Consider the following 26,566-nt stretch of genomic DNA (forward strand, 5'->3'; position numbering starts at 1 on the left):
CAACAACACTAGAACAACAGTACAACAACAGTACAACAACAGTGCAAAGACGTCACATATTTGACATTTATCTTTTGAATAACGACGTGACGTTTGTTTCAGAACGAGTGCGACTGCAGCTCCGACTGCTCCTGCGCCTGCTCCGTCTGCACCGCCTACAAGGAACGCTCCCAGAACCTGTCCCAGCACCAGGACCGGGTCATGGAGGGTAATGCGTTCTATCGGGGACATACGTGGCACACTTCGGGGACGAGCAGACGGACAAATCTAAAGCAGCGCATTAACTGAGAGGCGACTGTATATATTGGGCTGGAGGAGGTGTTTGGAGTGTTCCTCTTACGCAGGTCGCCTGTTGAACTTTGCGTCGCTGGAAGTGCGCCTCTGAGGGGCTTCGGTCTAATATATGCCTTTTTATAATTGCGTCCTTCCATCCACGCGAGGACACGTCTCAAGTGACCGCTCCTTAATGTCCAGGACGTCCTCGTGGACACGGCGGGTTCAAAAGTGCACTCGCGTCGCATTAGGATTCAAAACACAGAGTTTTTTGTTCATCGTTTGGAGCCGTGTCGACCCGTGGCGTCCTCCTCCTTCTGCTCCAGGACTTTGTTTGTTCAAAAGCCATGTTTAAATCATGATTAAGCCACAGTTTATTCTTGAGCCTCGGCGTGTTTTATTAGATTTGACGGTCAGATTTATAAATTGCATTATAATATTAGTTGTGGACATGACAAAAGAAGTTATGGTTAAGGTACTTTATAGTGTGTGTGAAGCCTGTTATCACTTAGAATCAGACTAAATCAGACTATATCAGACTAAATCAGACTATATCTGACTAAATCAGGCTAAATCAGGCTAAATCAAGACTAATCAGGCTAAATCAAGACTAAATCAGACTAAATCAGGCAAAATCAGGCGAAATCAAGACTAAATAAGACTATATCAGGCTAAATCAGGCTGAATCAGGCTAAATCAGACTATATCAGACTAAATCAGGCTAAATCAAGACTAATCAGGCTAAATCAAGACTAAATCAGGCTAAATCAAGACTATATCAGGCTAAATCAGGCTGAATCAGGCTAAATCAGACTATATCAGACTATATCAGACTAAATCAGGCTAAATCAAGACTAATCAGGCTAAATCAAGACTAAATCAGGCTAAATCAAGACTAAATCAGACTAAATCAGGCGAAATCAAGACTAAATAAGACTATATCAGACTAAATCAGGCAAAATCAAGACTAATAAAGCTAAATCAGGCTAAATCAAGACTAAATCAGGCTAAATCAAGACTAAATCAGGCGAAATCAGGCGAAATCAAGACTAAATCAGACTATATCAGACTATATCAGACTAAATCAGGCAAAATCAGGCTGAATCAAGACTAAATCAGGCTAAATCAAGACTAAATCAGACTGAGTCAGGCTAAATCAAGTAAAATCAAGACTAAATCAGACTAATTCAGACTAAATCAGGCTAAATCAGGCTAAATCAAGACTAATCAGGCAAAATCAAGACTAAATCAGGCTAAATCAGACTAATAATGAATAATACTAATAATAATGCAAAAAAAACGTATTGTATTGACAAAATAAAGCTTTCTCACTTACTCATACCGGTACTGTCACTATATTGTCACTACAAACTCTATATGACTTAAGCAGAAGTAAATGTACATATGACTTCCTACTTCCTCTGATAATGCTCTGATGAAGTGTTCCCACCCTCGTCTCATGTCCGTTTGGGGGTTCCCGGTTTGCAGGGGACATCCAGAGCATCACGGGCCTCATCCACCATCACGTCCCGGAGGCGAGGCTCATCGAGACGATCGGACAGGAGCTGACCTACCTCCTGCCCAACAAGAACTTCAAGCACCGCGCCTACGCCAGCCTGTTCCGCGAGCTGGAGGAGACGCTCGCCGACATGGGCCTCAGCAGCTTCGGCATCTCTGACACGTCCCTGGAGGAGGTAAAGGCGGCGGAGCGGGGGCCAGTGGAGCAGGGGCCGGCGGAGCGGGGGCAGGCCTTGTGGGTTGTCCCGGGGCGGAAAGAGTTCACACGAGTCGTTATTCGGCCCTAAGTCGAGCCCATTTTAGTCTTAATGTTGTAAATGTGGTCTAGTTCTAATCCAGGTTTAGTCTTGGTGTAGTCCAGGTTTAGTCCAGATCTAGTCCAGGTTTAGTCTTGGTGTAGTCCAGGTTTAGTCCAGATCTAGTCCAGGTTTAGTCTTGGTTTAGTCCAGGTTTAGTCTTGGTCTAGTCCAGGTTTAGCCTTGGTCTAGTCCAGCTTTAGTTTTGGTCTAGTCCAGGTTTAGTCTTGGTCTAGTCCAGGTTTAGTCTTAGTCTAGTTCAGGTTTAGTCTTGGTTTAGTCCAGGTTTAGTCTTAGTCTAGTTCAGGTTTAGTCTTGGTTTAGTCCAGGTTTAGTCTTGGTCTAGTCCAGGTTTAGTCTTGGTCTAGTCCAGGTTTAGTCTTAGTCTAGTTCAGGTTTAGTCTTGGTTTAGTCCAGGTTTAGTCTTAGTCTAGTCCAGGTTTAGTCTTGGTCTAGTCCAGGTTTAGTCTTAGTCTAGTTCAGGTTTAGTCTTGGTTTAGTCCAGGTTTAGTCTTAGTCTAGTTCAGGTTTAGTCTTGGTTTAGTCCAGGTTTAGTCTTGGTCTAGTCCAGGTTTAGTTTTGGTCTAGTCCAGGTTTAGTCTTGGTCTAGTCCAGGTTTAGTCTTAGTCTAGTTCAGGTTTAGTCTTGGTTTAGTCCAGGTTTAGTCTTGGTCTAGTCCAGGTTTAGTTTTGGTCTAGTCCAGGTTTGGTTTTGGTCTAGTCCAGGTTTGGTTTTGGTCTAGTCCAGGTTTAGTCTTGGTTTTAGTCCTGGTTTAGTCTTGGTTTAGTCCAGGTTTAGTCTTGGTCTAGTCCAGGTTTGGTTTTGGTCTAGTCCAGGTTTAGTCTTGGTTTTAGTCCTGGTTTAGTCTTGGTTTAGTCCAGGTTTAGTCTTGGTCTAGTCCAGGTTTAGTTTTGGTTTTAGTCCTGGTTTAGTTTTGGTCTAGTCCAGGTTTAGTTTTGGTTTTAGTCCTGGTTTAGTTTTGGTTTTAGTCCTGGTTTAGTTTTGGTCTAGTCCAGGTTTAATTTTGGTCTAGTCCAGGTTTAGCCTTGGTTTAGTCCAAGTTTGGTTTTGGTCTAGTCCAGGTTTAGTCTTGGTTTTAGTCCAGGTTTAGTCTTGGTTTTAGTCCTGGTTTAGTCTTCATGTGGTGTAAGGTGCAAGTGGCCGCGCCCTCAAAGCAATTAATATGATGATAATATGTCTAAAATGTATTTCTTGCGTATAAAACCCATGAGTCAGGACGACGGGACGAAGAACAGCAGCAAAAAAAGAAAATATAGACACAAAAATAACAGTTTAAAAGCGTGACATTTATCTACTTTGAATAAGGTTAAGATACAACATTTAGTTTAGTTTATATCTCTGCAAACGTGTGATTTCTGCATCAGTCAAGCATTTCTGTTTAAATATTGAAATCGAAACATGAATTGCAAATTTAATTGAAGTTAGATTGAGATGAATGACATTTTTAGTAGAAATAGGAGAATTAGAAGTGCTGTTTCCCACACATATTCACTGAGACTCGCAGTATTATTGGCGCAAACACGTGGCTGACTGCCTGTACTGTGTGTAAAGTAAAGATACAGTGGAGTACACGGAGTACACGGAGTACACGGAGTCACGGGGGCCGCTTGTCTCTCCACAGATTTTCATAAAGGTCACTGAAGACGGCGAGGCTGCGAACAACGCCGCCACAGCAGGTAAACGCACCGGTGATTGAACACGTAACCTTTTCCTCCGGACTCCAGTTTGTGACCCGCTTTTACAACCGTCCCGATATAGAGAGCCATATGTTTCCCCTCTGTGTGCTGTCAAATATTCACCTCGTGTACTTATATATATGTGTGTACACTGAGTAGAATCATAATTATCATGTTTTTCTATGTCATTATGCTGCCATATTTAAAAAACAAAAAGAAAGAAAGAAAATAATCAGTTTGATGTGTTCTTTGGCAGTGTATTTTCTCAAGGAGCCTGCAGGGGGAGCTCTATCTCTAAAGTTACTTATTTCTGCTTTAACCCCAAATCCTGATGAGAGATCACGTGACTGAATTGCTGTGTGTTTTTTAAAAGACACAGTTTATGTTTAAGGGGCTATGACAGTACAAATAATGCATAAAAAGTGCATTTAGCGTTATAAAGTAGTGGTAATTATATCCCTCCTGACTGTTGATGTGCAGTATTTGTGTGTTTTGTGTCTGTGTCGTGTCTTCCTCCCTTTAGAGCAGTGGATGTTACAGCACAGGAAAAGCAGCAGCAGAACGGCCTCCGACAACGAAGGTTAGAAAACCATCGGAGCGACGCTTTTGTAGGAGCTTCAGCTTTATTGTAGAAAAAGCTTCAGTTGTAGTCATCTGGACTCAGTTAGAAAAAAAAGACATTTCGACTCTCATCCAAGAGTCATTGTCAATAAAAGAATTTAGGTCGAGAACTCCGATATTTATACTATTCAGTGGTAAGTCCAGCCCATTGGGAGGAGCCTTCCTGAAGTAGAAAGAGTTGTTTGTTTCAACAGAAACTTACCCTCTTGGTATCTACCGAGCCTATTCAACCCTTTAATGGGCTATTAGTCTCCCCTTTGCTTCAGCTTTAGTTTGGGAGAATCCTGGACTAGGCATTCATAACGCTGCATTCATAACGCTGCATTCATAACGCTGCATTCATAACGCTGCATTCATAACGCTGCATTCATAACGCTGCATTCATAACGCTGCATTCATAACGCTGCATTCATAACGCTGCATTCATAACGCTGCATTCATAACGCTGCATTCATAACGCTGCATTTATAACGCTGCATTCATAACGCTGCATTCATAACGCTGCATTCATAACGCTGCATTCATAACGCTGCATTCATAACGCTGCATTTATAACGCTGCATTCATAACGCTGCATTTATAACGCTGCATTCATAACGCTGCATTCATAACGCTGCATTCATAACGCTGCATTCATAACGCTGCATTTATAACGCTGCATTCATAACGCTGCATTTATAACGCTGCATTCATAACGCTGCATTCATAACGCTGCATTCATAACGCTGCATTCATAACGCTGCATTCATAACGCTGCATTCATAACGCTGCATTCATAACGCTGCATTCATTACGCTGCATTCATAACGCTGCATTTATAACGCTGCATTCATAACGCTGCATTCATAACGCTAGTACTGCTGGCTGTAAAGCTCCTCGTCTGCATTTAACAGTATCATTTAAGAGTATTATATATTTGCTTGTTCCCCTTCAGTTCTAATATCAAATTTAGAGTCCATTTCATCCAAATTCCCTCCTCTTTTGGGTTGATCCTTTTCCAAAACCTCTGAATCAAATCTGTACTTTATACCGTATTTAATTATAATAAGGCGCTGGTACAGCTGGCAGCCCGGTGTAAACGCTCTCTCTTCTTTCTCACACTTATTGTGCTTTATCTCCTATATTTTGTAAATATAATTAGTATATTTTAACTATTTTACTGTACGATAGGGACACGCGCTGGAATAGTTATTTTTTTTAATTCAACTGTTTTTGACTTTTTTCGGCTGGATTTGAGCGTTTTTCGTTGCGTTCGTTGTGTTGTTGTGACGTGAGCTAGCTCCGAGCGAGCCCACCAGCCCCCCCCCCGCGCCCTCCGGCCGCGCTAAAGTACGGCGTGTCGTCGGTACACGTTTATATACACGTTTATATGAAAGAGGAACTTCACGAACGATCGGGACACGCACTGGAATCGCTTTAAATTAACTTGTTTTGACTTTATTCGGCTGGATTGAGTGTTTTCGTCGTGTCGTTGCGATGTGTCCCCCGGCCCCGGCTCCGGCCCCGCCCCCCGGCTCCGGCCCCGCCCCCCGCCCGGCGCCGTACCGCGTTTACACAAAGGAAGAACTCATGAAACTGCGGAGAACTGTCGTCTTACCCGGAGATCATCACGTTATCCCGGCGGACATCCTAAGGAAAACGCAACGAGGCAGACGGGCTGGACGTAAACTCCGAGAGAAGAGAGGGACAAACAGGAAGTCGGTTCCCGCCGTAGTCATGGGTAACGTGAGGTCCCTTCAAAATAAAATGACGGAAATAGCGAGCCTCATGCGGTCCCAGAGGATTTATAGGGACAGCAGCGTCTTGATTTTCACAGAGACCTGGTTAACAGCAGAAATGCCAGACTCTATTGTAGGTTTGGACAATTTTCATCTGCTGCGGGCGGACAGAACTAGAGAATCCGGGAAGAAAAGAGGTGGAGGTCTGGCGGTGTATGTGAACACTGCTCTCCTGCACTTGTAGGCTGCAAACACAGCATCCACAGGCTCTCTTCCTCATCTCTGGTGACTTTAACCACGCTTCTCCCTCTTCTGTTCTACCAACATACACCCAGTATGTTACCTGCCCCACCAGAGAGAATAGAACATTGGACTTGTTTTTTGCCAACACCAAGGAGGCTTATTCCTCTTCCCCCCTCCCTCCCCTGGGCAGCTCGGACCACAACCTTGTACATCTGAGGCCTGTGTATGAACCCATCGTGCGCAGGCAGCCTGTGGTGTCCCGTGAGGTGAGGATGTGGTCTGCTGAGAGCGAGGAAGCTCTGAGGGACTGCTTCAGCACCACTGTCTGGACTGAGCTTTATGACCCACATGGGGAGGACATCAACACCATCACAGAGTGCATCACGGACTACATCAACTTCTGTTTTGAGAACATTGTTCCCTCCCGGACGGTGCGGTGTTTTCCAAACAACAAGCCATGGATTAACCGTGAACTGAAGGCTCTGCTGAAGGAGAAGAAGAGAGCCTTCAGGTCAGGGAACAAGGAGGAGCTGAGGACTGTGCAGAAGGAGCTGAGGAGGAAGATCAGGCAGGCTGAGGCCGGCTACAAGAGGAGGATGGAGGAGCAGCTGCAGCAAAAGAACATTCAGGGAGTGTGGAGGAGCCTGAAAACCATCTCGGGCTTCAAAATCCCCCCTGCCCAGACAGAGGGGGATCTACAGTGGGTGAATGATTTAAATGCTCACTTCTTGAGGTTTGATCGGTCACCCGCCCCTCCCCCTGCACAGCTGCATGCTCCCTCTTCCACAGCTGGACAATGCCCTGCATCTGTTCCTCTTCGCTTATCTGCCCCGGACCATCGGCTCCCCACTTCGCCTGGACTCACCCATCCCCCCAGCACACAGTCCCCCTGCCAACCACTGACTGTCACAGCAGCACAGGTGAGGAGTGAGCTGAAGAGGATTAAAGTGAGGAAGGCAGCAGGACCTGATGGCATCAGCCCCAGGCTCCTTAAGTCCTGCGCAGATGAACTGTGTGGAGTTATGGAGCATGTCTTCAACATGAGCCTGAAGCTGAGGGTGGTACCACAGGTCTGGAAGACCTCCTGTCTGGTACCTGTGCCTAAGACACCGCACCCCAAAGACCTCAACAGCTTCAGGCCAGTGGCTCTCACGTCCCACCTGATGAAGACACTGGAGCGGCTAGTCCTGGACCACCTCCGCTCCACCGTGAGCTCAGCCATGGACCCGCTGCAGTTTGCATATCGGTCTGGCATCGGAGTGGAGGACGCCGTCATCTCCCTGCTGCACCGCTCTCTCTCTCTCACCTGGAAAAGCCTGGCAGCTCTGTGAGGATTCTGTTCTTCGATCTTTCCAGCGCCTTCAACACCATCCAGCCGCTGCTCCTGAGGGACAAGCTGGAGACGGCTGGTGTGGAGTATGACCTGGCAGAGTGGATCCTGGACTACCTCACAGACCGACCCCAGTTTGTGAGAGCCCGGAACTGTGTGTCTGACACTCGGATCTGCAGTGTGGGGGCGCCCCAGGGCACTGTCCTCGCGCCCTTTCTCTTCACCCTCTATACTGCAGACTTCAGACATGACACGGACAGCTGTGTCCTGCAGAAGTTCTCTGACGACTCTGCCATCATCGGACTCATCACGGACGACGATGACGCGGAGTACAGAGGACTGGCGCAGGACTTTGTGGACTGGTGTCAGCGGAACCACCTCCTCATCAACGCGGGGAAGACCAAGGAGATGGTGGTGGATTTCCGCAGACGCCACCCCACTGCCCCCTCACCAGTGAACATCCAGGGACGGGACATTGAGAGAGTGGACTCATACAAGTACCTGGGTGTTCATCTGAACCACAAACTGGACTGGACTCATAACACGGACGCACTGTACAGGAAGAGCCAGAGTCGGCTCTACCTCCTGAGGAGACTCAGGTCTTTTGGAGTGACAGGGCCACTCCTGAAGACCTTCTACGACTCTGTGGTGGCATCAGCTCCTGTAGGTGTGGCCTGCTGGAGCAGCAGCATCACAGAGAGGGAGAGGAGGAAGCTGGACAGAGTCATCAAGAAGTCCAGCTCCGTCCTGGGCTGTGCTCTGGACTCGGTGCAGGAGGTGGGGGACAGGAGGGTCCTGGCTAGATTCACATCTATGCTGGACCATGAGTGTCGCCCCCTGCAGGACACTCTCTCCGCTCTGGAGAGCAGCTTCAGTGAGAGACTGATCCACCCTCGATGTGCGAAGGAAAGGTTCCGTAGGTCTTTCCTTCCTGCTGCTGTCAGACTTTATAACAAAAACTGTTAGTACTGAACACTCGCAATACTGACCTAACCTAATACTGATGTGCAATTCTGTCATATGTGCAATTGCTGTTGGAATTCATGTGCAATTCATGTGCAACCTATGTGCTGTCGTGACACATATTCATGTGCAATTACTGTCGTGATCACATGCAATGGTATTTATGTATTTATTTATTTATTTGTCTATGGGAGTTTTTATTTATTTATAGGAGATCTTCTACTGAAAGTGTTTTTTCAGACTTCCTATAAGTGATCTGTTCTTCTGTATCTACCTCTGTATCTACCTGCGTTGCACCAATGAAATTTCCCCATGTGGGACAATAAAGGAATATTTTATCTTATCTTATCTTATTTTACGGAGTATAAGTCGCACCTTTTTTCATAGTTTTGGTCGGGGTGCGACTTATACTCCAGAGCGACTTATATGTGCTTTAAAGCAACACAGAAGAAGAATCTGCACTTCCTCTACCTCCGGAGTTTGTGGAGTTGTTTAGAAGTGACACAGAGGAAGAAGAATTCAGTGGATTTAGTGAATTTCCCCCCAAAATGCGACGTATACTCCAGTGCGACTTATATATGTTTTTTTCTTCTCTATTATGCATTTTTTGGCTGGTGCGACTTATAGTCCAGTGCGACTTATACTCCGGAAAATACAGTACTTTAGTGCTGGTTTGGACCTGGGATAGTCCTGCAGTAGACCTGGTTGTACTTTGAGGGCTCAATATTTATAAAAAATACTATTCTCCTCCTCAAGAAAAGCTATGCAGTTCAGACCAACCAACTCGACAAGGACGTGTTTTTATTTCTTACTCAACAAAAAAAAACAAATGTCCTTTTACTTTTGTTGCCCTAAAATGCACAAAGTAACTTCAGATTTACTCGCATTAGCTCCACATGTAGCTTTCATTCTACCCGAATGCTGCTGCTGCTGCTGCTGCTGCTGCTGCTGCGTGTGGACTTTCTCCTGCTACACAACTCAATCACATTACGTTAATTAGTGTCTCTCTGATGGCGTTTGCAGATCAGAACGGCGCGGGCTCTTCCCGGGCGGCGGGCGACTGCAGCGCGGGGAAAGGCTCCAGACAGATCAAAGGGCCCCGGCTCGTCCTCAAACAGTTCTTCGCTCTGATGATGAAGAGGCTTCACCACGCCACGCGCAGCCGGAAGGACTTCCTGGCTCAGGTGCAGCGGATACGACGAGTCCAATGATCACGTGCACAACACTTCTGCTTTTCAGAGACGCACGTTCAGTGTTCATCCCACTGTGTTTACTTAGACCTTAATGTAATGAGGAGGAGGTGATACTGACAAGAATGTAGGTATTTTTGGAGTATACACTGCAAATTTCATACATCTATTATTATTATTTAGGTAAAACAGGTAAAAACATTTTTACTAAATAAATGCTACATCAATAAGATTATTATTACTATTACTATTTTCATGTTCATGTTCATGTTCATGTTCAAGTTCATGTTCAAGTTCATTTTTATTTTATTTTATTTATTCATTATTATTTCAATTTTTTTTAAAAGAATTATTCACTTTCTTCACTTATTGCACAGGCAGATAATTTATTTTTTGTCTCATTTTGAGGGCATTTTTACCTAAAACTAGTGTATTCTTCTAGTTTTAAGAAGCAGTAGTTTTTCTGTATAACAGTAGTCAGACCCGGTTATGTCAATCCAACAAAAATGTATTAAAGCATGTCTTTAAATGTGTTAGTTGACAACAAATGTCAAATATCTGTAAATTTCATTTTTTTTAAATCCAGAAATATCACCTTATACCTTTAATTGACTTTTTCTTTTTTTAATCAGCTCTTTTGTAGCATTTTTAACGATAAACAACATATTGATAGTCACATTTTGCAATATTATCTAAATGTGTATATAATCCTAGAAAATAAGGCTGTAAAAATATGATGTGTGTCTAAATTCTGCTGTCGTTGGGGAAAAACTAGTAAATCACATTTTAAAATTCAATACTTTTGGTAAATACTGCATGATGTTTGCCCCTGACTGCCTGTCTGAGATGTTGAATAAAAAGTACTTCAGTTTTTCAGTATATCTGGGTGTCAAGGAGAAGAAATCGTTCACTCTAGTGTTTTACGACTTAAGGGAATAATAAGGACATTAAATATAAGTATGTAAAGCCTAGAAAAGGACAAACCAATGTGTGGCAGAATACAGAGAATAACAGTTCGTTGGGCGTCAGGAAGTCGCTTCATCTGTCATTGTTCTTGTCCCATTGACAGATTGTACTTCCTGCCAGTTTTGTCCTGATCGCCTTAATCTTCACCACGGTCGTCCCACCGTTCGGCGAGTACCCCGCCCTCACGCTGAGCCCCTGGATGTACGGGCCGCAGTTCACCTTCGTCAGGTCAGGGGGCGGGAACTGAACGGAAAAGCACGTCGATGGTTTGACCGATCGCCCGAAGCTCAATCGTTCCGTCTGTTTTCTTTTAGTAACGAGCGGCCCCTGGACTTGAGGATGAAGCGGTTCACGGAGCGCCTGTTGAACCCTCCGGGACTGGGCACTCGCTGCATGGCGGGGGAGCCACTCGGGTGAGGCGCGCCGGCGCTAAAAGTGTTTTAGTGAAGTCGAGTAAAAGCTCAGTACGGTGCATTTTCGATGTGAAGAAATCCTAATATTGATCTAAAATGACTTAATGAAAGGAACATGACTAATGCCACTTTATGATGACCATGACGACGCCAACGCTGACTAAGGAGAGAAAAGATCACGTGAGCGGGCAAAAAAAGTGTTCCAAAATGGCTACAAGATGCTGCTGATTGAGAAAGAAAGTTGAGAAGCAATTGTAGAACAGAACAGACGTGAAACGTGCTTGAATCACGCTAAATACAACTTCAAGAGGTTCAATCAGAAGGAAAACAATGACATCGTGGTTAAAAGTTCTGAAATGTTGTTTTTGCACTTGTTTTCTGTTCAGGTGCGTTTTCTATCTACTGTATTTTCCGGACTATAAGTCGCACTGGACTATAAGTCGCACCAGCCAAAAAATGCATAATAGAGAAGAAAAAAACATATATAAGTCGCACTGGAGTATGAAATGTAGTTGCAAGTGTGAAAATAACAAATAATATCACATATAAGTCGCTCCGGAGTATAAGTATATGAGTATAAATATAAGTATAAGTCGCACCCCGGCCAAAACTATCAAAAAAGGTGCAACTTATAGTCCGGAGAATACGGTATCTATTACTATATCTATTACTTTTTGTCAAATAACTGATAAAAGGAGAACAATCGCGCTCCTGGACACTTGGAACATAAAAACAAAGCTATAGCCTTCATATTTTCGGGCAAATCAACCATTCTGGGCTTAATCAGGATCAGTTTATTCTCCAAACACGCAAATTAAATTAAAATATAAGCCTAAAATTGTTAAAGTTTAAATCGGTCTTTAATAGGCACTCAGTCAAGACTTTTTTACTTTATTACTGTATGAGTAAAAATCCCCTAAATCCAGCTCCAGTTTTGAAAAGGGAATTGCCATAGCGGTTGCGATTTGCCAAGTACAGTACGTCCATTCGGATTGAGATTTCGGATTTGATTGCGATTAATCTTGCAGCCTCAGCTTGTGTCCACATGTAATCAGAGTAAGTCGGACATCAGAGGCCAAAACTGCTTCATAAAGACCCCAACCGTTTGTTCTCTGAGTTTAAAAACACTTTCGCTTTCATTTTAATCGGCCGTTTTAGGTCAAATCTGCCGTAAACGCTTGCGTCTAACTGCCTCTTCGTCTTTGTCAGAATGCCGTGCAGCAACGGGTCCTCCGAGTGGCTCTACCCGGACATCTCCCCGGAGTTCAGCGCCGTTTTCGAGGACTACAACTGGACGACCCTGGACCCCTCGCCCTCCTGTGAGTGCAGCAGCAGCGAGCGCTTGACCATGATGCCCGCCTGTCCCATCGGAGCAGGAGGACCACCCCCCAAACAGCGCCTGGAGCAGTCCGGGGACACCATGTTGGACCTGACGGAGAGGAACATATCGGACTTTCTGGTCAAAACCTACCCCAGCCTCATCCGGACCAGGTGGAGCGTCCAGCATATGATAACAACTCTTTTTTACCCATTGATACGGTTTACGGACTCAATTTTGTTTCTCTTTTTACAGCTTGAAGAGCAAATATTGGGTCAACGAGCAAAGGTTATAGTATTTATTTTTATTGTTATCTACCGTATTTTCCGGACTATAAGTCGCACCGGAATATAAGTCGCACCGGCCAAAAAAATGCATAATAGAGAAGAAAAAAACACATATAAGTTGCACTGGAGTATGAAATGCAGGTGCAAGTGTGAAAATAACAATATAATATCACATATAAATCGCTCCGGAGTATAAGTATATAAGTATAAATATAAGTATAAATCGCACCCCGGCCACAACTATGAAAAAAATGCGACTTATAGTCCGGAAAATACGGTAAATGTTAATACACCACTAGTTTAACTTCTCCAAAAGTATGTATTAGCATAGTAATGAATTGTAGAAAAAGTGTCAAAGGTAGTACTTCTGGACAATCTTTTAAAAAAAAAACTAACCCTGACTTTGTTTACCTGTAATGAATGAGTACTGAGGGTTTGGGTGTGCCCGGTGGCAGAGTGGTTAGCGGTACCGTACTGTAAATTGGCCCCAGTGAATGAACGTGAGAGTGAATGGTTTATCTTTGTGTTAACTATGCGACGAGCTGGCCCCTGTCCAGGGTGTGCCCCGCCTAAGGCCCATAGTCACGGGGATCCGGTCACTCGCGACCCCTTAACGGTAGAAAATAAATGAATGAATGAGTACTATGAGTAATATGAATACGTAGATACTTTGCCAGAACCCATTCCTTTTCCATCTAAAGCGAGAACACGGTGCAAAATTATTCACGTACTTTGTCCTGTTGTCTTTTTGCTTATTTTTTTTAAAAGATTTGTATTGAGTTTACAATATGTACAGTCCAGAGGCTTTTTAATTCTTATTCATGATTTATTTATATTCTTATTAGTGTTGCATCGTCCCTCAGCCGTCTCCGCGGTCATTACAGTTCAGGCTAAACGTTTGGACACCGCTGGACTGACCCGATCCTTTGGCAATTCGCTTTTCCATTTCTACTTTAATTGCGTAAACTCTCCTTTGCGTTCAGATACGGAGGTCTGTCGGTTGGGGGCCAGCTTCCAATTCTGGACGTGAAGCCGAGCGACATCCAGGAGGCTTTCTACGCGCTCGGACGACTGCTCAACATCACCGCGGTGATTCCCCGGCCGCGATATTTAGCCACACAACTTCAATACGACCTACATTGACCCTGTTCTTTTGGTGTGACAGGGGCGCCACTCCAGACTGGCTCTGAGGAACATCGGGCCTTTCTTGAAGTACATGGAAAGTGAATACAATATAAAGGTATTAGTGGTTTTCATATTGTACCGGGGCAAAGTCTTCTCTGAATCTCTGACAAAGTACATTATACAACTGTACTTATCCAAATACTCAGGGAAAGTCAGAGTCCAGTCAAGACAACACGCTTTTATAATACTTTGCAAAGACGTTACGGTCCAGAACCTGCTCCTGTCTCCACGATTTACGGTCAGTTTGTATCTGAACAAACTTGGCAATTTAAGGGACAAAGAAATAAACTAAATCTGAGGTGTAAGGAGTATATACTTAAAGATAAGGAGAAGACTTCCACATTTGGTCTTGTACAGGACTTTCTTACATTCGAACAGATAGAAGGCTGGTTAAACAAGACAAAATCTGAATACTAATTGTATTAATAATTACATTTTTTTGGCCAGGGAAATACAATATATCTTCAAATATCTCCTGCCTCCATCTCATGTAACCAGTGTGGGCCATAGACTGTTGTGATCCAGAATGACAGCTTCATTTTACTTTTCAACCAGCAATTATTTGTTCTATTTGTCAAAAAAGGAAAATAAATGATAAAGAAGTTGCCAGAAAATTTCTTGATAGACAATATTTTTTAGACCAAAGTCGTATATTTTTTAATTCAGAGTTTAAAAAAAGCAAAAAGTATATTCTTCTTCTCAGAGGTGGGTAGTACATTATATTACAAGTTACATCTACTCAAGTAACTTTTCATGAAATTAAATCAAAGTTTTGCTTCCTCTTCCCTCTGCGAAGGTGAAAAGTGTTTACATATATGAAATTATTAGAACCTCCCGTACAATTTAGTTTTACATTTTTTTCTATCCTTTGTTTGATTTCATAATATTTAAAAAAAAAAAGAAAAGTTAAATTTTCTTTCATTTATGTTAATTCTGTCCTCCAGATTACATTGACTTAATTTAAATTATAAATCAGATGTTATGTCCAAACAGTTGAGCAGCAGTTTCCTCTTATGTTTTTATACTTTTTAACTTTATTTGAGTCATTTCCTGGACCACTGCTTTGTACTTCTACTTGAGTAATAGTAACTTTACTCTACCCACCGCTGCTTCTTTTACCATTCTACATTTTTAATCCTTCACTAGCTAACAGCGTGCTAAATCACACTTCACATTCTAACCACACAGAAACATGGTCATAATGGGTTTCAGGTTTGCGGGCCCCGGGGTCACTCACATTCCCCGCATGCTGCACATTGTCAGACGGGGCCGTAATTATCTGGTCAGGTTTTGTTTTGACCCGGGCGCTGCTGCTGCTGCTGCTTTTGACAGGTCTGGTACAACAACAAAGGCTGGCACGCCGTGGTGTCCTTCATGAACGTGGCCAACAACGCCATCCTGCGCGCCTTCCTGCCGCCGCACGCCAAACCCGCCGAGTTCGGGATCACGGCCGTCAATCACCCGCTCAACCTCACCAAGGAGCAGCTGTCGGAAGTCACCGTGTGAGTGGTCGCGACGTCTCGGTCACGGCGGAATCGTGAGAATAGCGCGGCGGGCGTATTCCGCTCAATCCACTTGCGTTTCAGCTTGTGTTTCTTCATCGTTATCGTGCTCAAGAGTTGTATTTTGTGATTGTTTGAGTAATTCTGTATTGTCCTCGAGTGCGAAGATTTTTTTTGTCGCCCCACTTACCCCCTAGCCCCGCCTCCACGTAAAAAAAAAAGGGAAAATCAAATCCACCGCTTGTTGCATGTCACTGTGAAGAGGCGGAGCTTATCGGTTCTGCAGATTTGAACAGGAAGTCAACTGACCTGCTTCTATTATTAAGCCGTTTCACCTCAATATTACGATTTACAATGGGCAGAATGTAAAACGATGATCTACTTATGTGATCGTTCAATACAAAGTACCTGGGAAAAGCGTAATACGTCTCCTTTAAGTGAGACGCTTCAGGTGAACAGGAAAACATCTGAAGTTTAGATATATCAATTTGAAACTTTGAATGTAGTTTACTTACATAATCTTAAAATAAAATGTAAGAGAAGTTTTGGTAAAAGTTTATAATAACTAAACTTAGTCCCGCCTTAGTAAAGTATGAACATAGACTTAATTAATAGTTTATTAAGAATGATTCAGGCTTAGTAATTACTTAATTAATACTCCAACCCTAATTCCTATCCCTAAACTTAATGAAGTAGTTACTAAGCCTGAATCAAGCTTTATAAACTATTTGTTCATTATGAATTAAGTCTTTGTTTATGCTTTGTTAAGGCAAACAAAGGTGTAGTTATTATAAAGTAGTATCCAAATTTTTCATTTAAAAAAAACGGCCATAATAGTACAAATTTGGAACATCAAAATCTGAAAAATGGAAGTTCAAACACATTTTTTTAATGTTATTTCTTTAATTTGATTTGATACTTTATTGTCAATGTACAAATACCGTCAAGTCACAAACTAGATCAAATGCAGTTTAATATTTTACAGTTGACATTCCCAGTTTCGTACCGTTATCGTGGGTGATTTCAACGCTCATCCTCATCCGGCGTCTCGTCAGCGGCGCGTCTCCGTACTTAAACGCCGGTGTGTTCTCTGCGTCCCTGCTCTCAGCCTGACGACCTCGGTGGACGCGGTGGTGGCCATCTGCGTGATCTTCGCCGTGTCCTTCGTCCCGGCCAGCTTCGTCCTGTACCTGATCCAGGAGCGCGTCACCAAAGCCAAGCACCTGCAGTTCGTCAGCGGCGTCAGCCCCCTGGTTTACTGGGTCGCCAACTTCATCTGGGACATGGTGCGGCGCTCAAGCTTCCCAGTCGCATTGAAACCGCTGGAACGTCGGCCGTAACTCGTTTTTCTTCCGTCCCAGGTGAACTACTGCCTGAGCACGGCGATGGTGGTGGGGATCTTCATGGCTTTCGACAAGAAATGTTACACGTCGCCAACGAACCTGCCGGCGCTGATAACACTGCTGCTTCTCTACGGGTAAGATCGTATGTCTCCGCGTCAAGGCGTGGCGTTTTTTGAGGTTTTTTGATATTTCAGTTTCAGCAAAAAAAGCACAAAAAAATGCAGGGAAAGTCTTTGACCCAGTCCTGGATCTTCATGGGTAAATCCTCTGGTCATTGTGAGAAAATGTAACGCTAACGCTGATTTTCTTTGGAGCGCAATCCTTTAAAAATGTCTTGTTTTAAAATGGCTTAGCAGATTTCCAATAAGAAACACAACTATTTGTTCTTTTCGACTCAAATCAAAGTGTGTGATTCATTTTAGGACAATGTATAAAGAATGAAACATGAAGAAGAATAAGAAAATGGAATCGAACTGACAGTAGCGGAGAATAGTTTTGTGTTGTTAGTCTTGGTTTTGTTTTGTATGGAAAATATATCCTTGGTTCTGTTCAGGGATTATTGGAGACTGTGGCAGACAAAAAAATCTTAAAGAGATCAATAGTTGAAACTTCTCCTGTAGTTTACTCATATAAATATAAGACAAAATTGATAGAAATAAGGCATTTTATGTGTAAAAAAGTCAGAAATTGCCCATATTTGGAACATGATGGGGCCAGCTTTACATTTCTTGGTTAATGTTGTACACATATTAGTTACAAAAATACATTGAGAGGAATTTAGATCTTTTATTTCCTGATTTAGTTTTCAAGCTTGATCTGACTGAAAATTGGTCTAAAAATTCAAATTTCGCCTTATTTTTTACACTTGAAACTTAAATAATCAACAAATCCGTCTCCACCTTCCTGTTAAGCACACGATGACAAAGTTCGGCGTGTGTGGGTGCTGAACTTTATGTCTCTGTGGGAGAAAAACGACCTTTGAAGTTACAACGTCCCAGAGAAATCTACGGACGCAGGAGGGTTCAATGAGATAGTGGAATGTCGTTGGGAGCAGATGAAAGGCTAGATGTTGAGAGCAAACTGCAGCGTCTCTGCTTAACTGAAGCGGTTGTAAACTGCACTGAATGGAAAATAAAAGTTCTCCTGGAAAGTCCTTGAGGAACCCGTTTAAATTCTGAACGACAAATCCCAAAGCGAAAAGCAGAGGAGAGGATAATTACACGCCCAAACCCATCGCAAAGTTCTTCAGCTTACGATGCAAATTAGACCTCGGGGTAACATTATCGAGGACAGAGTAAAACAATACAACACATCGGTGCGTTTAAAGCGATAATAAATGGTTGTGAAAAGGCCCTGAAATGAAATACAACTGAGGGTTTTGTTTGTGCAGGTGGTCAGTGACGCCCATGATGTATCCCATGTCCTACATCTTCAGCGTCCCGAGCACGGCCTACGTCTCTCTGTCCTGCATCAACCTCTTCATCGGGATCAACAGCAGCGCCCTCACCTTCGTTCTGGAGCTCTTTGAAAACAACAGGGTAAAAGCGACGCCAAAGACACGATGCATTTTGTCTCGCCGGGAGCGTTTTGTGTCCTCAACGTTCACACTTTTGCGCTACGTCCAGATTTGAACTAAACTGGGTCTAAACTCGGAGCTAAATCTGGACTTGAACGGAACCAAACTGAATCAAACCGACCGTTTAACAGTTTGTATAATCCGTGTCCACATTTGTGTCGTCGCGATGCTAAAGTTTCAAAGCCTATTTCGATACAAACGGACAGGTTTCGATGCTCGATACAGATTTTGACACCGCGATGATAATAAAAACACATTATTTTAGGCAATCGACTGACATTTCCGACACAAAATAACAGCACTTTCTTTAAATTCCTACACTAGCTCTGATAAAGCTCAAGCTCCTTTTAAAACTGTTCAGGAAAAGTCAAATTTTTCTGTCTTTAACGCATCGATTCTAGTGCAAATGGTCGTGTTTTGATACTAGTTTTAGGATCGATTAGTATCTGATTGTCCCTTGTCCACATCCTGTCCAAATCCACCTCTAGAAATGTATTTACCCTCCAAAATGAATGGATTAACGTAGAACAATAACTTGAAATGAGGCTTTAAACATTTCTACATTCTTTCTTTGCCCCACACATCAGTATTCTTGAATTCAACCAACACATGAGTCGTTCTGCCGCATCCACGACCTGTATTTGTTTTTCATCACTGTTGTTCAGCTCCCACAATCCATCCCCGTCCCGTTTGTGCATTTAAAAGTTTACGGGGGCCTCTGTAGCGCTTCCCCTGCATCAAAATAAGCACGTCTTGCGCTAAACGTTCTCTTTCGTGCCGTTTCTGTGCCACAAAAACACTAAATACCCATTCAATCTCACCGCTTTAAGAATATCGCCCGTTGTGCTTCTGTGCCGACAGTCGTTGTTGGCGTTTAACGAATGGCTGAAGACGTTCCTGCTGGTTTTCCCCCACTTCTGTTTGGGCCGGGGTTTGATCGACATGGCCATGAACCAAGCGGTCACCGACGTCTACGCCAGATTTGGTGAGACTTTTCGAGTTCGTTTGGATACGTAAAAAAAGAGTGGTAAAAGTAGCTACTGTAGTTTGTTGTGAGGTTTGGGGAGGGAAGAGAAGTGGCGATGTTTTTCTCGTCTTTGTCCGTTAGTAGAGCGATGGCTGTGGGTAAAGTTTATAGATCCACTGGGAAATTACTCGGATAAAGTAGCTCAAAGGGTAAGTTGTTAAAAGAAAGACGTGATTAGTAAGAAGGAAACAAAAGAAGACGTGAAGAGGAGATTTATGGATGTAGTGAAAGAGAACATGAAGCTATGAAGTTAAATGCTACATTTAAAAGACAAGAAGATATTAAACCAACATCAAAGTGAGCTTTTTTCAAGAAAGCAACAAAAAAAATGTACTGCTTTCCTCTTTCTATTCACTAATGACTTTTTGAATATTAACAACTTTATTTAAAGGAGTAGTTAGTAAGTAGTAAGAAGTACTTAGTTTAGTATTAAAGTATAAGGTACAAAGATCTTTATTTTACATTTAGTTCATTGTAAACCGCGATATTTATCAGAACAGCTTACAAATAGAAGCAAGTTCATTGACTTCCTGTTTAAAAAAAACTGCAGAACTGTTAAGCTCCGCCTCTTCATAGCAACATGTTTGTCTTTTTGAAAAATGTCTTAACGTTTTTGAATCTCATCTTCCATTTCTGTACATGTTTTCAACCTGTAATCTTTTATATTTTTCTACTAATCCTATTTGTATTGTATATAATGTAAATGTATGGTTTGTATATTGTTGGCATTCTACACCTTGCCTGGGACTACAGTTGGAAACTAGCTAAACTACAGCTAATACTGGCACATTTAAAGAAATGTCGATTAATGTGCACTGTCCCAGTTCAAATAAACTAATAAAAATAAATAAATACATTTTGAAGTCCTATAAATCACTCACAAAATAATCACAACTAAGTGCTGAGATGTGGGCGGGGATAGGGGGTAGGTAAAAACGGGAACTTTCCGAACACTCGAGCCTCAGTTTCAGGACAATACGGAATTAAATCAACACGCAATCAATCAAAATACAAATTTGATCAAGCAGCCACTTTAAAAGCTCATTAATGATTATGAATACTATGTTCTCCTTTAATGTCCTCTCTTCTTCTGCGCATATTTACCTTTAACTGACTTATTACATACACTTTTTTAAATATAGACCCACTGTACCTCCGTAACGTGTGTTGTATTTATATTTTTGCCGAGTTCATTGTGTGTTTGTGTTCTCAGGGGAGGAACGCGCCGCCGACCCGTTCAGATGGGACTTTGCGGGCAAAAACATGACTTTTATGGCAGTGGAAGGAGTCGTTTACTTCATCTTCAATCTGTTGATTCAGTATCGCTTCTTCATGGAGCACTGGTAAGACACGACAGAGAAACCTTCTCTCAATACGGTCAGGATCATTCTTATGTAAGATGTAGGTGAAATAGTCTGTAGTCTGAAAAACCTCCTCATTTTATCAGTTTCCTTTTGGTTTATGACGCCAAATATCAAATTAAATCTTACGTTTTAACATACATTTTACTGGTGTTCTTAAATAATGTGAAATTTGGTCAGTTTTACTTTAATTTCAAATCAATATAAGTGTATAAAAATATGTTATCTTCTTTTTACTCCTTTTTAATTGGTTTTGAATGTTGAAATGAATGAACAGTTGGTAAGTATTTTCTACTGACTAGAGGGTAACTGGTTCAAAACTTGACTGACTGACTAGAAAATTCAGACATATATTGAAATAGAATTGAAATTGCAATTTAAATGGTCGCAATTAGCAAACCACAAAGAATATCATGGTTTATTGTGCATGAAACCTAGTTTAAACCTCTACAAACAAGTCATTCTTGATTATGAGCTCATATTTCAGTCTTCTCTCAAATGTTAATGCTCCTGAACGAGTTTAAAATGTGAACTTTTTAGCTATACATCGTAAATCGAATCGCAGTCACAATTTGTGACCCAAAAAATTGCAATTAAGTAGATATTTTGCCAAAATTGCTCAGCCCTAACCTCAATTAACATACAGCTGGTTCACTGCAAATAAAAGTTAAAATATTTCAGTTGTTTTGTGTAGATTTGAGCAGAAAAAGCAGATCTACAGCTTCATCACACATCATTACTCATCAGAGGTCTCATTTATAAAGCGGACGTACAAACATGTTGCATATGAGATCTACAAAAGGAGAAAATTACATGTAAACGAACCAGAAATTGACCAAAACTCGGACATACTTTAAGTCTTTCAGAGTTGAGAGACGAGAATTTTGCAAATCCGGAGATGTTTGCAGAATTTTAGTCCATTCCACAGTTTTAAAGTTCTATAGATGAAACCCCAGAGCTTTTTCACAACACACCTCTTGCTTTAGGTTCCCTGTGAGTCCCAACACGGGCCCGGTGATCGATCACGATGACGACGTGGCCGAAGAGAGACGGAGGATTTACGATGGAGGCAGCAAGTCGGACGTCCTGCAAATCAGAGACCTCTCCAAGGCGAGGGCCCCATTTATTACGCTTATTATGTTTTATTTAGTCGGCATACAAGGACCGTCGCATTCAAACTTGCACCAGCTGTTTTACAATGTGCTGTTTTTCCATTTAAATCCTAGTGTTTTCTTTTTGCTGTTGTGTGCACAGACCTATGTGGGCAGGAAGAGGGCAGCGGTGGACCGGATTTGTGTAGGAGTTCCAGCAGGAGAGGTACAGACCGGCTCTTTATTATGTTTATAGACTTTTAATTGACTATAGAATATGGAGAAAGCATATATATATGTAATTGCAGACTGATTTTCTATTGTACCTATTTAAAATTCTCTACTATCCAGTGTGCTGAATACCTGCATTAAAATGTACAGTAATTTGTAACATATTCTGTTACCTTAGTTTTCTGAATACTTTTGCATTATATTGTAGTGTAAAAACATGACGTAGGATTATAACTTTATGTTTGATGCATTTTCTGTATTTAACACTGATTAGAGAAGGAAGAATCGCACACATAGTCACCACAAGAGCTGTGATTTCTTACTCGTTACATGTAATTTGAAGCAGAAATTGCGCGATCAAATACTATAATGTATTTCTTTGATTTTAGGAAAATGACTGTATTCAGAAAACCATCAATGTATTTATTCATTTTTTGTTTTATTTATTTTATTTATTTTATTATTCCAAGCCTGTCAATAAATACAAATAAGAGATTAAGATTACACCAAAACAAAACAAAAAAGTTCATTGACACATTCAATAATTAAAGAAGAGAATTTATTGAATCCTGCTCCTGACATATATATATATATATATATATATATATATATATATATACGACACGTTTTTTAAAGGATCATAGATGCAACACATGTAGATTTAAGTGTCTAATTTGAGTCTTGTGGCGGGTTGAAGGAGTAAAACAAGTTATATCATAAAACATATCTAGTATGTGTGCGTACAGGTGCACCATGTAACTTTTCTCCACATTTTCACAGATAAATAAGTTACACAGGGCATCTTTAATAAATAAATCTTTTGAAAAATCTGTATTTGTTTCATAATTAAACTTTTACAAGATTATTTGCTGTTGAAAAGACACCAAAAATGTAAAGAAAACATGTCATATTTCATCCTTAGATCACCAGTTTACATTTTATTTCATTGCAAACGGCAATATTTTAGAAACAACACCCTCTACTTTCACATTGTTGAGCGCTAAGTACAGAGCAGAGAACAGAGATAAGACTTGATCCTCAAAGGTAGGACTGTACAGGATCACTCTAACACGCCCCAATAAATCGAAACTTTGAATGAGCTAATAGTGAGGAAACGCCGTTAGAACGTGCTAAAAAGCTCATTAATGAAACAGTTTGTCCGTTTACCCGCTGCATTTCTACTTAAAATTCCCCGGAGTCCCGCATTACGCAACAGAAGGTTTCAAACGCTCGTCGCAGGCGTTCCACCTCTCGCGCAGAAGGATCTAACGCACTCTCTTCCCACGTCTCGCCCTCTTTCTCCCCCTCTTTCTCTTTCTCTGTTTCCGGTGCAGTGTTTTGGTCTGCTGGGAGTGAACGGCGCCGGGAAGACGACGACCTTCAAAATGTTGACGGGCGACGCCGACGTGAGCTCGGGGGAGGCCTCTGTGGCGGGATACAGGTACTGCGGCGTCACGAGCGGCACGCGGGAGTCTTCAGTCTGATGTTTAAACTGAAAAAGACTTAACGGCCACGGCGAGAGAGAGGAAATACTGCTACGATAATGACAACATTTGATTTATTTTCAGCCTTAACGCTCCAGTACAGGGCGATATTTTGTTTTGGCCGATCCGCTGCCTAAAGAACAAACACATAAAGCTTTATTTTAACACTTTATTGCGAAGAGAGAACTGCACAAAACAGGACTACGCTGCTGTTTTATAGGTTTGTGGTTGAACCGGGCTGAGTTTGGATGAGTTTGCGGTGAAAAAGATCAAAATCTGACCTATAATTGGATTCTAAACGATCGCTGTCGCATCGGCCATGAAAGAAAACAACACACTGGTCGATCTCTGATGCTAACGGTGCCAGGAAGTTGTATTTAAAGTTATGTGTCTTTTTAAAGGTCCGCCTCCTGCTTGTCTCCATGGAGATGTTATAGACAAAGAAAGGAACGTTTACTTGTAGAGCACAATTTTTAAAGCGATTCTGGGTGTGTTCTGGCGTTATTATTTGGTCATTACTTGGTCCTTCCTGTATTAAGCCACATTTAGACCCGATGTGGACTCGGTTTGGTCCCGTTCTGGTGCTGGTCTTGTCCTGATCCAGTCCACATATCGTTTTTTGGGGTTTAGTGACGGTTTAGTCCCGGTTGCGCGAGTGAGAGAGAGCTTCACAGAACGAGAAAAGACGAATCAATCACGACAACGCAGACAAACAAAAAGTGCGTTTGAAAAGTACCCGTAACGTCCCGCAATATGCTTTTACACGTACCTTCATTCACCGCCTTGATAAAAGCAGCCCGTGTCCACACTAGCGACTCCAGCATCACCAGGCCCATCACGGTGTCGCCGATGTCACCTCAAACCGCTTTCGTCCCTTTTGATATTGTCAAACCTCCAGTGTCATTTTGGCGGCGATAATGGCAGATGGATTTATGGACACTCTGGGGCAAATGCCAGTGTCTGTCTGCAGCAACGACGGGGAGAAATCAATGCAAAAAAGAAACTAGGGCTTTGCAATTTTAAAGTTTTTAAAGGTCATAATCCATTCGAGCCGGAGCGAGGGATTTGATGCCGATGTTTTGCAGCGGAGCGCAAGAACGGCGAGTCCGGAATTAACTTCAAAGTGTAAACATTGTGTCCCTTCATCATCTTTTGGGTGACTCTCCTATTACAGCGGGAAAGGCAGACGTTTGGTTTCTCTATGAGGCATTTCTACGCTGTGTTTGCATGTTCTCCCCATCGCTTAACCTCTGTTCTGGTAGAATGGAGATAAACATGTTTTTCAGATTATTATATGTCATAGTTTTGTCAATGACAGGAAGGAATGACAGGAGTTCTACATCGTCGATAAACAAAATTCCAACCGAAATGCAGGGATAATTTAAATGCCTAGCTAATCATGTTGGGTATTTTTATTAGTCATCAGATAATAACAAATGATGCTGCGTTCATGTGCTCCTGGAGAACTCAGGGGAAACGAGAAGGTTCATACTTCATCTGCTTTTCATCTCGTAAAGTCGGTATTTTGATGTGACCAGGAAATGTTTAATAGCACTAACAAGTACGTGTTGTAGTTAGCGTTTTCCAAAGCTAAACGTTAGCTTGAAAATGTTCTACTATTTTTACTTAAGCTAGTTAATGTTAAGTGTCAGGTCTTTTTGCACAAATATGTTGCTCTTATCTACGGACAACTGTCACTAAACCTAAATGTAATCACGTTTAGTCAAAGAGCTCAAATGTTTAAGATAAATTAATAAATCAGCTGACTTTGGTCCACAGCAGTTGATGTCAGGTGCAGCAGCTTCTGACCTTTCCCAACTTGTGCGAGCGTTCCATTTTTCAAATGGGAGAAACATTCCCGAGGACCACATGAACGCAGCACTGTCCTAAGTTTGACCCATGCTAATACGTTGCTAGGTAACAGTTGGTATTACTCCATCCATCCATCCGCTTGTTCCCTTTTGGGGTCACGGGTGACTGGAGCCTATCCCAGTGACCTGGACAGTGGCCAACTCGTGGCAGGGCCGACAGACATAGACACACAACCATTCACGTTCACTTCACTCTCACATTCATTCTCTAGGGGCAATTTAGAGTCACCAAATTTTTCCTAACACATGCATGTCTTTGGACGGTGGGATAAAGCCGGAGAACCCGGAGAGAACCCACGGTAACACGGGGAGAACATGCAGACTCCACCCAGAGAGATCATGTGATGTTGGTCTGGAACCCATGATCTCCTTCTTGGGAGGCAAGAGCGCTAACCGCCTTTGCCACCGTGCACCCTGGTATTACTCATCCAATCCAATCCAAGTTTATTTGTATAGCACATTTTACCTAGACAAAGTCTCCAAAGTGCTGCACAGAGTACAAAACAAGCACAAGTAAAATATGTAAAAAAAAATAAAAAAACATTAAAAAACATTAAACACTAATTAAAAACAACATAAAAAATATAAAATAATAAAAGACAGCCAGAGGACCACACAATTCTCATGCCGGGTTAAATGCCAGTGAATAAAAGTGCATTTTTAAACAAGACTTAAAAGTGGATGTATTGAATTGGTATTACCTTTACTTTACATATGTTAAACTAGGATAATCTTGGCAAACCCTTTAGTAAAAGCCTAGATATAATTATGATGACTACGTTTTGAGGAACTGTATGTCATTTTCATTTTAAATAAATAAATAAAATCATGGTTAAAATGTTTTTGTATGTTTTTAATGAGAATAGTTGCCTTATCAATCCAGCATCTTTTCAAACGGGTTGTGACAGACAAACTCCACACAGAGAGGAGCTGAACCCAGAACCTTCTCGTCTCTCGTGTGTCTGAGCGTCCGGGAGCTGAACCCAGAACCTCCTCGTCTCTCGTGTGTCTGAGCGTCCGGGAGCTGAACCCAGAACCTTCTCATCTCTCGTGTGTCTGAGC

General features: G+C 42.2%; 1 protein-coding gene across 1 annotated transcript in view; it reads left to right on the plus strand.

Moving 5' to 3' along the window:
- The window catches only part of LOC140356023 (retinal-specific phospholipid-transporting ATPase ABCA4-like), an 89,190-nt gene that overhangs the window by 55,492 nt on the left and 7,132 nt on the right, over positions 1-26,566 (plus strand). Inside the window, exons 25-44 of the mRNA XM_072440714.1 lie at positions 103-208; positions 1,762-1,967; positions 3,730-3,784; positions 4,308-4,364; positions 9,683-9,843; positions 10,919-11,043; positions 11,130-11,228; positions 12,438-12,719; positions 12,802-12,834; positions 13,817-13,922; positions 13,999-14,073; positions 15,351-15,520; positions 16,629-16,806; positions 16,882-16,997; positions 18,254-18,401; positions 19,301-19,424; positions 20,680-20,809; positions 21,814-21,937; positions 22,082-22,144; positions 23,484-23,590. Coding sequence (XP_072296815.1) covers positions 103-208; positions 1,762-1,967; positions 3,730-3,784; positions 4,308-4,364; positions 9,683-9,843; positions 10,919-11,043; positions 11,130-11,228; positions 12,438-12,719; positions 12,802-12,834; positions 13,817-13,922; positions 13,999-14,073; positions 15,351-15,520; positions 16,629-16,806; positions 16,882-16,997; positions 18,254-18,401; positions 19,301-19,424; positions 20,680-20,809; positions 21,814-21,937; positions 22,082-22,144; positions 23,484-23,590 — 2,465 coding nt within the window. The remainder of the gene's footprint in view (positions 1-102; positions 209-1,761; positions 1,968-3,729; positions 3,785-4,307; positions 4,365-9,682; positions 9,844-10,918; positions 11,044-11,129; positions 11,229-12,437; positions 12,720-12,801; positions 12,835-13,816; positions 13,923-13,998; positions 14,074-15,350; positions 15,521-16,628; positions 16,807-16,881; positions 16,998-18,253; positions 18,402-19,300; positions 19,425-20,679; positions 20,810-21,813; positions 21,938-22,081; positions 22,145-23,483; positions 23,591-26,566) is intronic.

Source organism: Eucyclogobius newberryi, unplaced genomic scaffold, assembly GCF_026437365.1.
Source record: "Eucyclogobius newberryi isolate DKJ021-1_F unplaced genomic scaffold, fEucNew1.0.hap1 SCAF_12, whole genome shotgun sequence".
Lineage (NCBI taxonomy): Eukaryota > Metazoa > Chordata > Actinopteri > Gobiiformes > Gobiidae > Eucyclogobius > Eucyclogobius newberryi.